The 15514-nt window shown below is 48.2% G+C and overlaps 1 protein-coding gene across 19 annotated transcripts in view; it reads right to left on the reverse strand.

Moving 5' to 3' along the window:
• ARHGEF7 (Rho guanine nucleotide exchange factor 7) overlaps positions 1–15514 on the reverse strand; it is a 137062-nt gene that overhangs the window by 20450 nt on the left and 101098 nt on the right. For all 19 annotated transcript variants that reach the window (XR_007188973.2, XR_006408518.3, XM_048215744.2 and 16 more), the window contains 7 exons: positions 14592–14714; positions 8602–8740; positions 7775–7834; positions 7009–7155; positions 5002–5088; positions 2631–2709; positions 2299–2438 (listed from right to left, as the gene is read on the reverse strand). Coding sequence is in view for 17 of the 19 variants with exons in the window: in XM_048215744.2 (XP_048071701.1) it covers positions 2299–2438; positions 2631–2709; positions 5002–5088; positions 7009–7155; positions 7775–7834; positions 8602–8740; positions 14592–14714 (775 nt within the window). In the remaining 2 variants the exon portion in view is untranslated. The remainder of the gene's footprint in view (positions 1–2298; positions 2439–2630; positions 2710–5001; positions 5089–7008; positions 7156–7774; positions 7835–8601; positions 8741–14591; positions 14715–15514) is intronic.

Consider the following 15514-nt stretch of genomic DNA (forward strand, 5'->3'; position numbering starts at 1 on the left):
GGCCAGCTTGGGGGAGCAGGCGACAGGATGCGGAGACCCAGACCCAGGCACCCCACCACCACCTTTACTCGCCACAGAGTAGCATTTGCAACAAGGTGCTCCACTTAGCATACATCAGAATTCTGTAAAAGAACAGGCATTTCTTGTATTGGAAATTGGTTATGGGGGAGGGTAATTCTCCCCAGACACATATTTACCGCCTGGTGATGTAGGGGCGGGCTAAATGCCTGTTTTCATTTAAAAAGTTTTCCCAAGACACAGCCAGGCCCCTTCCTGTTGACGGTTATAAAACCAAAGCACAATTGCAACAAAAACCATATTGCCTGTAAAGCTGAAAATATTTTACTGTCTCTTTGCAGGAAAACTTTGCCAATCCCTAGGGTAAAACAAGTTATTTTCTCAGAAAAACTAGCTTTAATCAAAATAAAGTTATACAAAATCTAGTTTCTCAGAAAGATAAGGGGGTTCATATTCCTGGAAAACCCCAAAATATTCCATTACAGTGACAATTAAATGCAAAAATGTTCAATAAAATAATACTCAAAATCGGCCAATGACCTCAAATTACCTAAAACAATAAAGCCCGCTTAATAAAAGAGCAAACTGTTCTGTGAGCTGGAAATCAGGGTGAGATCATCATTCAAAAGAACTGCCTATTTGAAACACATGCTTAATGAGAAGCCTGGCAGTGGCTGACGCACCGCGCCCCAAGGCAAGAGCAAGAGACTTCCTGCAGTAACCACAGGCCCATCCTGGCTGTGTGCGTGTCTGTGTCTGTGTGCGCGCACGTGCGTGCGTGTCTTGTAACAGGCTATACAACCACTAATTACGTAACAATTTTTTGAAACTACATAATTCACAAAGGGAGAAAATTATGTAGAACATCTCTTCTAACAATAACACCACAGTAAATAGTATTTGGATTTGTTTCTCCAAAAGAGGGGAATGTTCTACGCTAAAATGAGAATAATGCAGCTGGATCACAGGGAGAATACAGAATGCATCCAAGAGGCAACTCCCCAGGAAGAATATGTAACACTTCAAATGCGTGTTCGTGAGGAACACCTCCAGGGTGCAGAGAACAACGTTTTACCTGGCGTGAAATCCTACTGTTTGGTTTCAAGGTGCTGCTGACAGTATGAAGAAGCACTTCCGTATTTCTTTATAAACGTACACATGTACACATATCATCTTTGGAACAAACTTAGTTCCATATAAGCTAAGCATCTTTAGTGTTTTTTTTTTTTTTAAATATGGAGAAGTTATAAATGGCAGAGTCATTCAAAATGAAACGTTAGCTAAAGCAAACAAGTAGTCTCAACCTCCAAACTGTCAAGAGAAACCAAGGAAGACAAAACCACTCTGAACGTTACGCTACAGGAGCGCCTGGGAGGCTCAGTGGGTTGAGCATTTGACTCTTGATTTCGGCTCAGGTCATGATTTCAGGGTCCTGGGATTGAGCCCCGCATCCAGCTCCGTGCTCAGTGGGAAGTCTGCTTGAGGCTTTTCTCTCACCCTCTGCCCCTCCCCCTGCTTGCACCAGTGTGCTCTCTCCCAAATAAATCAATATTAAAAAAAAAGAAAAAGAATGTTATACTACAGCCACTCTTCCTGAGCAAAAACTTGACTGCTAAGAATAATGAATATAGACGTGAACCACGCGGTACGAAGTCCAAATAAAGATCACAACCATCTAACAGGGATGTGAGAAAAGCCCACCCCCTGGAAATACTGTGCACTCACAGGTCACCTGTGAAAAGCTGTGCACACTTCAATATTGTGTGAGAAAGATGAGGGAGGTTACGACAAGGACTTGATACCGGTATCTTGAGCAGAAAACAGTGGAAAGTTCATTTAAACATGAACACTTTGTGCTGAGATACTTCAAAATGCTTAAGTACTTAAAATGTCAAAGAGCTGGTGAGCTCTTCTAAGTAGAAGATAAATGGATTTCTTAAAATCAAAACAATGATTAAGTTAAGATTCTCAGGAAAAAAAAAAAGCTATGGACTACTGGCTCTTGAGGTTTCAGGTGAAAAGCCCCATAAGTTGGTCTCCTAGGCCCCCGTCTGAGCCAATGCCAGCAAACCACGTGCGGGAAGGCACAGCCCAGGAGCGAGCAGTGTGAGGCGATGAGCGACGCCACACGGACACGCCACTCATCCAGGAAATCCAGACCCACATTTGTACTCTTGATCCACATATCGATTACGCTTCAGAGTACTTGCTCACTCGATGACAACCCGACCAAAGGCTGACTCCCCCACGGTGCGGAGGCAGAAGTACAGGCGTACTTACCGTGTGAGATGGCACAGAATGTGGCTTGATGGTGGGGTTGCCGACAGAGGTGACCTTCGTCTGCTTCTGCAGGTGGTCCACCCACTCATGGAGATCCTGCTGGTTGTTGCAGGACACTAAGATCCGCTCAATCATGCTCCCTGGAAGTGAGAAAAACAGGCTGAAACGGGAAAACAGGTAGAAAGCACACACAGGCACACACACACCCAGAGCAGAATTGAACAGCGCTTAACCATCAGCCCTCTGGACAGTCCAACAAGAGTCTGCACACAAATGGTAAGCTGCCTCTCATCACCGGGACAGAAAGCATCCACAAAGTCTGTGCCTATCACCTGATATTTCAAATGCATTTCTATGATTTTCACTGTCCTCAAGCTTTGTGATTGTCATTCCTGTCGTTGGTAGCTTTCCCTAAAAAAGACCCCCCCCACAAAAAAAAACAATTAGTGCTTTTCTAGTAAAGAAGGTACCATTATCAAAATAAGTATTAAATGATTTTAGAAATGACAGAAGAACTGTGTAAACCAACAAAGCTCTTTGTGCCGTATACGTGTATATTACAAAATCTCTAGGTCAAATAAGAAATCATAACACTGTATTCAACACAAACGGGAGCCAGCGGTAAGGTACATGGCAGCAACCAGGACAAAAACTGAACGTGATCGGTCCTCGACATAAACACCAGCGCACAGGACATGGCCCTATCAGGACAAAAAACCATGCTCTACAGTAGTGATTTCAGACACCGTAGGCAGAGGAGGCACGGGTTTGCCTCACAGAGAAATTTGGAGGGAGTCCCACCTTGGAAGGCGAAACGGGGAAGCTGGAGTGAAAGGAACCGTGCAGGAATGATGCCTGGTTGTCCACGGGAGAACTTGGTAGTTGTGCCAAGCACCACACGGAATGCAGACAACGGGTGGGAACCAGAACGGGAAAGGTCAGGGGACAGACACCACTAGAACGGGGCTGCAAACGAACCATCCGCGATGGCACGGGGCTAAAAACTAAACGTATTCCCAAGGCACACGCTGGCCAAGGCTCACGGAGAAGTCTGTCGGTGCTTTCTCGGGGTGGGGAGGACACTCTGCGGCTCCCAAAGCAGCGGTTCTCAGCAAGGTAGGGGGCCCCAGAGGGGACAGCGGCAGTGCCACGGCTGGTTGGGCGCTCCCAACTTGCCGAGGAGCTGCCGACATCCTACAGCACCCACGGCGGTCTCCCCACCCCCCTCCCACACAAGCACTGAGCCCGTCCGGAAGTTCACCCAGTGGCACGTTAGAGCGTGCTTGGCATTTCCATGGTCGGACAGGCTTGAACACCGCCGTGCGCTGCACACAGAAGCATAAGGACAGCTCTGGGAAGTGCTGCTGAAGACGAGGGAGCAGCCGCGTGCTAAACCCAGCACAATAGCAGCAGACAGCACAGTCCTGGACTGAACGCTCTTCTCCGTCCCTCAGAGCCAGAAACGGGTCCTGACGATGCACACAGCATGGTCGCGCACTCAGACACCCTTCCCAGGACACTGCACAGCACGGGAAAGCGGGGTCTCGCTGGGGGCATGAGGCCTCCAGGGGCACGCCAACATCCAGGGCAAATGTGGCATGGACACCAGCCTCATCGCCAGGGTCCTGAGCCAGCCCCAAACAGCAATTTCTACTCCCGCGGGTCCGAGCAGGACCCGTCCTCAGCCTCTTGGAGACAAGACATGAAGCCAGAGCAGGGCGGAGCTGCCAGTTTGGGGGAACATGGGTAGGTGCCCTCTCAGCCACAGACGCCTGCTTGGCAGCACCCTGACAAATTAAGAGGCACTGTTTTTCTGGGTTTACCTGCACATACCAGCTGTACCAATGTCAAAGTGCTCTTTTTGGAGTGTGTGACAACTGCTCCTCTGTGGGTGGCAAAGCTTTCTGTGGGGTTCGCATAAACATGCCACAGACGCCTCGGACTCAGCGCCCACTCGTGTCCATGTCCCGGACAGAGCGCATACTATGTCTGAAGACTCTCAGACAACAAAAGGGTGACTCCTGCTGAAGCAGGACCAGGTGACTGGCCAGAGGCCTGGGAACGAGTGACGGGGAGGACCCGACCTTCTGTGACCCCACAGAAAAAAGTCCGTGAAGCCAGAAGCACCTACTTAGACAGAAAATCGCTACGTAACATCCCATTTTAAATTTCTGTAGAGAAACAAAACACCTCCCCACCCCTTGCATTTTCTTCTTAAATCAGCTCGCCCCTCTTCTCAAAGAGTGTCAGCAAGACGACTAAAACTAAGGTTAAGTGATTACTTGCTGCTCCTTGCATCAGCCGCCCTCGGCCAGTCTCCTGCAGCGCTGGGTGGCTTCTGGGGCCTCTCGGTCTGCGCCCTCCCACTAGCCCAGCCCGCCGCCGCGGCACCATGGTGGCCAGGAAGGTGGCAACTCCAAGACAGGATTCAGGCGGTGACACAGCTGGCGGGCTCACCTCAAGCAGCCCGCGTCCTTAGGAGGCAGCCCTCAAATGTCACTGGTTTCCTCCTACCTGTGCGTAGATTCCCACGAGCCTTCGTCTGCACAGCCAGGAGATACGTGTACGTATCCGACTAAGGAACGCTATACATACAGCACTACAGACAGAACGTAAGTACTTCACCCAAAAATCAAACTACGTCTGGAACAGATTCTCAGATCCACAGTAAACAATAAAATATAAATTTAAAATGTATTTTACCTGATAGATAAAACCACTCATCCTAGGACTGGCAGACAACATTAGCAAAATATTTGGGAAGAGCAGAAGGTATCTCTCATTCTTTTCCTAATGTAAAAGAACAAACAAATCCAAGTAATTTTGTTTTTAAAACATACAGATGTGAGAACAAGTATCTACATTAGATCTTATGAAACATGTACTGCATTTCCTTGTTTCTACCAAATTCTATCAGCTAAAATAAATGGAAACAAAATTATGATAGTCTTAGACTTACAAGTAGCCCTTGTAGCATCTTTAAAAAAAAAAATGGTTAAGGAGTTCAGCTCTGCCATTAAATCTTAATTAGTCTAAAAAATTTTTTTTTAATGTTTGAAAGAAAACAAAGAACTAAAAGTTTGGGGGTTGTGGTGGAAACAGGTGGAACTTTCAAGATGAAGGAGGGAGGACAAGATAAAAAAATGTTAAATTCAACTTTGGTCTGTTAGTAATTCCTGGCACTTCCCTTAAAGCCCAATACATCAATTCAATGTTGTTTTCATTCACACTATAAACCTCAGCTAGTTTACATGAAAGACTTAAACGCATTTCTATTAAAAACCACTTGCTTCAAAAAGGTTTTAAAAAAACAAAAAGTCCCAGAGAAACCATAAGGAAAGGACACAGATTCCCAGGAATGTCAAGAATGCAGACAGCTCTTTCCACGAGCAGCCATTTCTCGCAAATGCCGAGGGGTCCAGAAGCAGGGTCGTCCTCAGAGTCCTCCGATGCCAGCCACAGGCCTTGAAAATAGGTTGCACACTTCCAACTTGTGTGACGGCACTTCCCACACGCTGTGCATGGAGGTGTGCAACACGTGGTGGGAGTCCAAGGGGCCCAGGCACCGTGAGGCCCTGTCATGAAGAAACCTGTGGGACCCACCACCATCTTCCCCATCATGGCTTGGAACCACTGTCTGAGCACACCTATACATGTTTCATAGATCTCACATTATAAAGAAAACACTGCTTACAAATTAAAGAAACACTTCCCAATGTTTAAATGTGCATGATTAAAAGACTGTTTCTGGAAAGATTTGGGGTCTTTAAGTCAGTGTAGTAGACTAGAAAGTCACGATTTCCTACAGTCCCCAAACTGACATTAGTTTCAGTTTTCTTACTGTCCTGAGAGTTTCAAGTTTGCAAATGGATCATTAGCATATTCTGATCATGTTAATTACTGTTCTTGGTTTGTTTTGTTTTGACACAAAGTAGGACAAAACTCAGGAAGAGACGCTTGCTTGGTGAGCAAGTGAATGGAACTCACGCACAGGGAAGCAAACCGTGATTTCCCTCGGTGGTGATACAAGAGTCTACGCTCATCTCTCACTCACACCAAACCCACCAGGTAATGGATTTCCACAACTGCCAACCAGGAGAGAGGACACAACAGATTGAATGATCTAAACCACTGAAGAAAGACCTCCTAGAATGACTGCTTTGGCAGAAAGGCCCAGGCAGGTGGGAACATACACACTGCTCTGCGGCAGACAACTGCGACACCGGCCCCGTCTGGATGCCACCTTCCAGGTGACACAGGCTGATCACCGCTCACCCTGGCTGACCTACACTGGTCAAGCGGTCCACCGTGAGCTGAACCTCACTACCAGAGCAGAAGCCACTTTTATGTCTCACAAGGACAAAAGGCAGGTAACAAATTAGGATACAGGAATCCTATTAAATTTGACATTCCTTTAAAATCTCTTATTACGCAATCATAAAAGGCCTAACATTTTAAAGTATTTACATTCTTGACTGTCACGGAGAAATGTGGGAATGCATTTACAAAACAAATTATACCAAATACAAATTATTTCAGCTCTCAACTCAGTTTTTCCCCAAGGCATCTTACATTGTTTCAGGAAAAACAATGTGGAGATGGGAACAGGACCACCATCAGTCCAGCAGCCACCCTGTCCCTCCACTCTGTGCCGTTCCCACCCGCTCTGCTTAGAGGAGCAAGGCACCGCGTCGCTCGGACCCTGCGTACCTCACTTCCAGCGCACTGAACCATGACCTGGGACATGTACACAACGTTGCCCAGGGTCGTAATGTCATCTCCCTCCCAGCTCCGGATGGCCTCCGTCAGGATCTGCAATTCCAGTTCCTTCCTCTTCCGTACTTCCTGACACTGGGCCTGAGACACAGAATACCACTGTTAGAAGACATACAAGCTTCCAGAACCTGAAGTACTGGCCATATGACTTTGTTCCTTCCTAAGACCAATAATCCGCTGAACGAGGATACCGAATTCACGAGCATGGAATTAAGTGGGGCAATACCCACGCAGCTCTGGACTCAAACATTATTTGAGAACGATACAGCAGATCTTGCTTTTAGAAGGAAAAACTGCAGACTGGACAAGAAGGTATCTTCTGGTTTTCTTGGTCTCCACTAGCACAGAGACTGAGCAGGGGACTAGGAGCAAGCAGGGTAAGTGAGGTGCGTTTCAGAAGCCCAGGGGGTGTGGCAGCAGGGTGACAGAGCGGGGCTCCACTCGTCTTCGCCAAAGACGCAGCCCGCGGAGGAGGACTTTTGTAAGTAACGATGGCATCAAACATGCGGTGCCTTTTTAAAGGTTAAACCACTTGTAATATTCCTGGTGTCCACAGCCCAGCAAAGCACGCGAATTTACCACCATGGTAAATAAACTACCATGTTCATTTTTATTTGAGTACACCCAAATTCTAACTCTCAATTTTCCCTTGTCATAGTAACGCCTGGGGAAAGCCATAATATGTAGCTTAATCGCTTACCGAGAGATTTTTGAAGGCAGTCATGGATTTCTGAATATCTTGTCTATCTGGATGATAATCCTTTGAATTGAAGACACACTATTAGCTTTCATAATGTGAAGGTTTTTTCTTCAAAAGGCACTCTACAGACTAGCTTGAAACTTTCCCAACACTTTTCAACCCACAAGTGATCTTATTTTTCTCAGCATTAAAGTGCCATTCTTGTTCTCATGGAGCTACTGGACTTTGGGGGAAATGACAGTTTAGAAGAGAAAAGCTCAAGGCAGGAGTCCATACCCACCCCCTCCGCCCGGCCTCACACGGGGCCTCTGCGGCTCTGGCACCCGAGAGCAGAGGTGGGCGGCAGGGCAGGGGGCCACAGGGCCCACCCTTCACGGGGAAAGTTCGCCAACCCTCACCCAGACAGCAACTTGGACACAAGTTTCTGCCAGGCCTACAGCCTATTACTCAAAAATAAGACAAATCTAGATCAGGAATTGATGGATTCTCTTACTATTACGACTGTATAAACATTACCCTGACCACTCATGGCTAAGTGTCCCTAATAGGGCACCCTCAATGCTACTTAAAACTGAGATGTACGTTTTCTAGTTTTTGGAGATTTTTCTAACAGCAGCAGTGGGTGACAAGGAGATGAAGGATGACATTTTTTTTTTCTGAAGTTGGGATAAGGAGAAAGCTTAAGTATTTTGCAAAACCATTTTTGAAAATCCGTTAAGTCAAAAACCTGTGCAAAGCACTTTGGTCGGTTCTGGCCTCTAAAATGGATTGAGAGTTTCCCTGACAAGGTATTGGATTCCCAGTGACAGGCACGTGGCAAGCAGTACCTCCATGTGTCTCTCCAGCTCCTTGAGCAGCGTGGGGTACTTGTCCAGGCGCATGAACGGTCTGCTGAGGCCGGTGGTCAGTACCAGGATCCCCGGGCTGCTGGCGCCTCTGGTCTCCATGAACTCTCCCAGCTGCTCGCTGAGCGGCCGGCAGCCACATGGAGAGAGCAGACGGCGCGGCAGTTAGTGCGTGCACAGAAGCAGGGAACCGCACCTCCCCGCCGGCAGCACCAGGGTGTGAAATGTACCGCGGTCTCTTGAACACTTCATACTTAGAGCCAAACAGGTGCTGGCTACATTGGAACACCAAAAGGGAGAACCCCAGAAGGTTCATGCTCTTACTGCTCTGGTGAGGAGCAAAACCAGCCGTGTATAACCGAACGCTGGTGGTCTGCTAAGCAGATGCACTCATTCCACTCATGAAAAGGCCGCTTCGGCAAGTCTAGTTCACCCAGGAGCATCCAAATTCCAGCAAGTGTTCTCCAAGCTAGAACAGATTTCAATTATCTGGGCACCTCAAGGGTAGCTCTACTGCTACCATGAACTGAAGCAGGGCACTAACACTCCAGGCGCCTCCCAGTCCAGCTGACAGACGCTGAAGTGTTCTGTGAGGAGCGAGCCTGATGGGGCGCCCGGGTGGCTCAGTTGTTAAGCGTCTGCCTTCGGCTCAGAGCGTGATCCCAGAGTCCTGGGATCGAGCCCTGCATCCGGCTCCCTGCTCCACTGGGAAACCTGCTTCTTTCTCTCCCACTCCCCCTTGCTTGTGTTCTCTCTCTCCCTGGCTGTCTCTGTCAAATAAATAAATAAAATCTTAAAAAAAAAAAAAAAAAAAAGGGAGCGAACCCGAGACAGCACAATGAAGTAACTGATCCATGTGGGCTTTAAAATTTCAAAAACACTCTTCCACCATCACCTCGCTGAGCCCTCACGATACATTAAGAATGTCGCCCACATTCGCAGATAAGGACACCGAGCTCGTATTCAGAAAGTAAGGGAGCTGGAAGCCACGCCTGCGTGTTTTCTGGACTCCCGTCACCTTCATCCTATTTCTCATCTAACTTCCGCGACCAGCACGCCAGCTTTGCCCTGAGGGCTCCAGTTCTGCAGCCACAGCGTCTGGAACGACCCACACAGGCCAGGAGTGCAGCGGCGGGCATCAAGCTTGGTCAGTGACAGACACATCAAGACTCACGCCGGGGACCCGGTCTTTGCACTTGAACTCCTCTACTGCACCCCTGCGCTCCTCACTGCTGCCCCTTACCCATTCCAGGCACAGGGATGTGAGAGACAGACAGGCTGGGGGGGGGGGAGGACACACCAGCTGGGGGAGAGAGGACACACCAGCTCAGGTCACCACCCTGACCTTGGAGCCCCCACGTCACCTACTGGGAAGAACACTTTAAGTGAAGCCAAAAAATATGAAAACTGTGAAGCAGATCAGTCCTCAGCGCAGGTGACCTGATCTGACCTCAGGGACCCCCCCCAGCCAGTGCCTCGCCTCCTCTGTCCCCCTCACCCTCCACTCAGCTACACCTGCCCACTGCCCAAGCTTCTTGGGAGTACCAGCCACACTAAGGGGTCCTGGTGAAAACGTACACCCTCTGAGACTGCTAGTTCAAAAGTACTGAGTACCACCGTTTTCTACAGTTCAACTAAAAGGAATTCACGTGGAAATGTGAGCACAAGAATCGGTGTTAGCACAACCCACCTGTCACCCAACCACGACGGATCTCATGCAACCACAGGGAAAACCGTTCACTTAACTAAACCAACTTAAAAATAAAAGGCTTCATGTTTCAGGTTGAAAACAAAGGAATCAATCATTATAAAACTAGTCTTACACTTCTTAAGCACGCAAGACTCCTTCAGACAGCTACTTCTAACTGAAGTTGGGATTATGAAAACGAGGTGGCCTGGTTAATTAAGCAAGGGGCACTCACTGAAACCAGAGTGGGCTGTGTAAACAACACGGGACTAACGTGGGTAATAGTACTGCATCTGCCCGCCTATCTACCCATCTGCACCAACGTCTCCATTTCTTAAAATCAACCTTTCAAATAAACTTACATAGATACATTTTGGAAGTATTATCAAAGTCAAAGCAAATCATTAAAAAGGGGAAGTTTTCACATAATCCTAGCTATAAAAACTTACCACACATACGTTTTCTCATTTCTGTAAGAATAAGGCTTCATGATTTTATTCCTGTAAGACGGCCCTTCATGGAGACGCAACGTAATCACGAAGCTGCTGAGCTTTCTCTAGAGGGGTGTGTGGGTGTGTGGGTGCGAGACACGGCACAGCCCGTGTGCGTATCTAACGCTGTGCTTTTAGAGACTGGTTTTCTCTGGACAGCCCCCGACCGCGGTCACTGAAGCCCGGCACCGCTCCCGGGTCTACCCCGAGGCTGTGGGGATCTAAGGGCGGGAGCAGCACCTTCGAGCACCTGTGTGCAGAATCACGCGTTTTATCACCATTTTGCCTCCTCCCTTCTTCCACACCGACTTCTCCCCACTAGGACGGGGTGGGTAACTGAGTGCTCCCAGGCTGACTTTCTCCCAGCCACTCCCCTCTGCTCAGCTCAGGTGGAAGTGAGAGTGGCAGCCAGGAGAAGGCAGCAGGAAGGGCAGAGGGAAGGGGATGACCCGCTCTTGCATGAACACTCTGCTGGGCATCGGAGACACTTCTGTACCTAATCCCCAGCACGTCACCGAGCCTGCCACACAGGGGTCGTTCTCATGCACATTTATAGAGGAAGGCAAACTGCGGGGACGGAGACCCCGGAGCCCACACCGGACCTGAGTGGCTGGTGTGGCCCCTCTGACCGTGCTTACTCCTTTGTCTCACACACACGGTGCCTGTCCCTCACACATTCTTCCTCAAACGCTCATCTCTTCCAACTACCCTATCCATCCCTGAAGCAGTGGAGCAAAAGGACAGATTTAAGAAGGAGAAATGTGTATGTTAGCAGCATTTCTCCAAGCGCCGAACAACTGATCAAGCACAGTCCCATAAGCCTAACTCTATGGTACTAAAAGTGTATTTCAACTCCTTCAAATACAAGCCATGCAGAGCCTTTCCCACCACAAGAAAAGCCACAAGAAAGTCCATTCGGAATGGTATATATATATATATATGTATGTGTGTATATATATATATTTTTTTTTTCTGGATATTAAATTTCCTAACTGTAGTTGTGGCAGAGAAAACCGGAACTAAGCAAGTTCTACTCCTCGACCCCTCCAGAAACACCCTAAAACTAAGAATTTAAAATGACATTTCTACAAACAAAAGTAACTTCTTTTAACATCCATGATCTCAGAATGCCAGAACACGTACACAGTTAAGTCTTTATAGATCATATTTCATTTTAGTTTTTTAAATTTAGTACAACAAAACAAAACAGCTGGTTATGGCTATTTTGACAAAACAATGGCTCTTTCCGCTTACTTTCTACGGATGCTAGCCACCTTCCACAGCGGATCTCCTCTGCAGTCACTGAAATGACACTGCGGGCTCCAACAAAAGGACACTCACACCGAGAACCGTCATGTAAGCCAGGCAAAAAGCAACAATTATAGTGCTGGGGGAAAAATAAAACTCATTTTACAGAGTAAATCATGAAACACGTAACTTATTCAAAATACGCAGCCACAAACCTATGTCTACTACCGTGAAAATGCAAAAGGAAACTTCCGGCTCTCATTCCACACAACGGGCATTCCTGCCTATGCATTCCCAAGAGTCACACTGAGAATTTCAACACAATGAGCAATCACACAATTGCAAATAAAGCCTTTAAAACTTCTAATCAGAACACTTAAGTCAATCCTTAAGAAATACATTTAAGCATAAAAATAGGTTAATCAGCCCGTAAGAGTGGCAGCTTTAAGACTTCAACCATGTAGGGAAGCAGGAACGAGGTTACAGGTTAAAATGCCAGAACACAACGTGGTGCCAGCTGCAACCCTGTCTCAATTCCCCAACTTACGCCTGGGAAGCAGGGTCGGCCTGGTGGGCAGGGCGGGGCCTCTCGAGGCCCAGAGACCTCAGAAGGGCACACAGGCAGCGCATCCTGCCAGCCCGGGCGGCGCGTCTCCCACAGCTCACTCTGCCAGAGCAGGACCGCGACCTTCCCACCCCGTGGACATGCCACGTGGAGGGGGCACAGAGGTTCCCCTCTCAAACTTGTCTGTATTCCTTCCCTGTTATTCTGGGAAAACGCCGCCCTTGCATTTCAGCTAGGACACAAACAATCATTGAAGTAATAGCACAGAACAGGGGATAAACATCACATACTCGCAAGCATTTCCCTTCAAAGTCTGAACACTTTCGTAAACAATCTGAGTCACTTTAAATGCCATCTTCAGGACAGATCCTCACTTCCACAAGGAAAAAATATCTAGTTAGAATCAGTCCCAAAAGTGCCTACCCCACCCCCTCTAGACTTCCAGCCCGACCCTAGAGGATCAACCCCCACACCCCCAAAAAGGATGGAGAACAACAATTTTAAAAGGACAGTTTTACCCTAAAATCCTATTTGCTTTCTGTTTTTCTCCCCTATTGCCACGTCAATAATTCCTGCGGAATTCTCACAAATACAAAGAATTATGTAATCCTTGCAGTTAACTTCTGTGGAAATTCTAACGCCCAGAAGAAGGCAGCGCACGTAATGGAAGGTGCGGTCGAGCACAGCCGCCCTCCCAGGACGGCAAGGAGAGCTCACGGGTGGGGGGCTGGGGTTCTCTGGGTTCCATTTCTGTGGACACCATATATCCTGACCTCGCTTTCCTTCTGTCCGCCGGCAGAGGCTGCTGCGTTTCAGGACTGGAGAGGCTTCCCTACCATGTCTCAGCACACTGAGCAACAGTGAATGCACAGGGTCTTTTGGGGGAAGGGCACAGCGCAGACCGCAACCAGCATTCATGCTGGAGGACCTGCCGCGCTCGCTCGGCTCTGGTCCGCTCACGCACATTTTGCTTAATGCTTACAATAACCCCATCGGTCAGCATTTTCAGGGAAGGGAATAAAGCCCAAAGAAGCAAGAGGACCCACCCAAGGCTCACCAGCTCAGTGCACAGTCGGGGCTCAAACCAGGTCAAAATGAGCCAGAGCCCCTCCGTCCACGGCCCCACAATCCAGCCGCACTCACAGGGAGGCTACACTTGAGCCTCAGCTCAATTTATAAAGAGCTCGGCCATGCCTGATTACCCAGAGTTTTTAAGTTGAAATATTTAGTTACATATTTAACTGTAAGTTATCCTTAATGCTTCTAAAACAACTTTTTTGTTTACGGTTTAAAAGACTTTTAAAGGGCTCTTTACAAAAGTAACCGTGACAATCTTTCTAGCACACTTCGAAAAACTTGGTGCCTCTCTCAGAAGCAGAGACAGAGGCCCCGCACTCTACTGAGCAGCCCCTGCCAGAGACGGAGCCGCTCCTCCACCTCCTTCCGCCCCTCGGAGTCTCAGCAAACAGGCAGGAGGTCTGTGCGTTCTGTTTCACTTTTTTTAGTGCTGCTTCAGGTTGAAAAGCTGAAGCTAATTATCTCCAACCTAAACTTGTACCTAGGAAACCCAGCTCTAGTTTTAAAAGTAACATTTTCTCTTACAGCAAATGTAATTTCATCCCCTCAACTTCCAGTTCTAGGAACTCAGAGAAACAGGATTCTGGAACCTGGATTTAGCTCGCAGCTACACTCCAGAATCCTAGCAGTTCCTCCAACCCACTATCCCAAGGGCTCCAGACTGAAGGGAGACTTCAAAAAACACCCTTCTTCTACTCCAAAAATGCTACTCAGCACCTCAGAGACCCCTTACCAGTGCTTCTCGGGCACTCAGCTCAAGAGGAGACTAAAAACACCATAACCAATGAAAAGACAAGGGGATGTCAGCGCCGCGTTTCATGGAACACGTAAGCCAAAACGAGCTGACGCGGAGGGCACCCCAAGAGGTCCTTTTCCCTCCCCGGGGGGGTCTGAGGGAGGGTACCTGTGCTCCGTGAGAACATTCACTGCAGATGGATGGTTGGCACAATAGGCAAGGTACAAGGTTTTCATCTGTGGCATCAGATTTAAAAAGCATCCTCCAACTCTCTGCTGAGCTTCTGGCAACCTAGAGGTATGCAACACAGGGAAATCATCCTAAATTTTATAGACAGAAGGGAAGTTGCCAAGTAATGGAACACAGAAAATTTAAGTGAAAAAGACCTCCTTGTACATACAAAAATATATGAAACAAAAGATACAAAAACAAAAGATACAAAATATACAAAATATACAAAAATCCCGGAACGGGTGTTCCTAGCAGCAATCTAGCAGAGAGAAGTGCCTACCTTGACAGCTCCTCCGCGATAAAGCAGCAAACTAAGCCCCTTTTTCTCCAGCATCCAGCTGCCATGCCCCACCTGTGCACAGTCACAGACCCACAGATCGAGGCTCTGGGCAGTGAGAGAAACAGAGGCCTGAACCCTTCAGTTTTGTGTAAAAGGGGCACTACAAAATCACGTGGCTGGCAAGGTGTGCTACTGAGGTAGCATCGAGACAGGTGCACGCACGCACACCACAAAAACACGACACAGCCCTCCTTCCATTTAGCTGAAAGCTGGAGACTGAGCCCATCCACGGACCCCCTTTCCCCTTCTCAGACCTAGGCTATGACAGTCGCTCACCCTCAAACAGGCATAACCTCACGAGCACAAGAAGAACAGAGAGGGGGCGATCAGCACCAGCTGCAGAAGCGGACCAGCGGCACACGATGCGCGGTCCTAACACAGGAGGCGCGGTCCTAACACGGGAGGCCCGTCACACTCCAAGCTCAAGGTAACGCCCTCAGCTGGCTTCCAGCACGTAGGGCGTTCCCCTTCAGGTTACAGCCACCTTATTCCTATCAAGTGGACTCTCCTGCAGGTACAC

Source organism: Ursus arctos, unplaced genomic scaffold (assembly GCF_023065955.2).
Source record: "Ursus arctos isolate Adak ecotype North America unplaced genomic scaffold, UrsArc2.0 scaffold_10, whole genome shotgun sequence".
NCBI classification, from domain to species: domain Eukaryota; kingdom Metazoa; phylum Chordata; class Mammalia; order Carnivora; family Ursidae; genus Ursus; species Ursus arctos.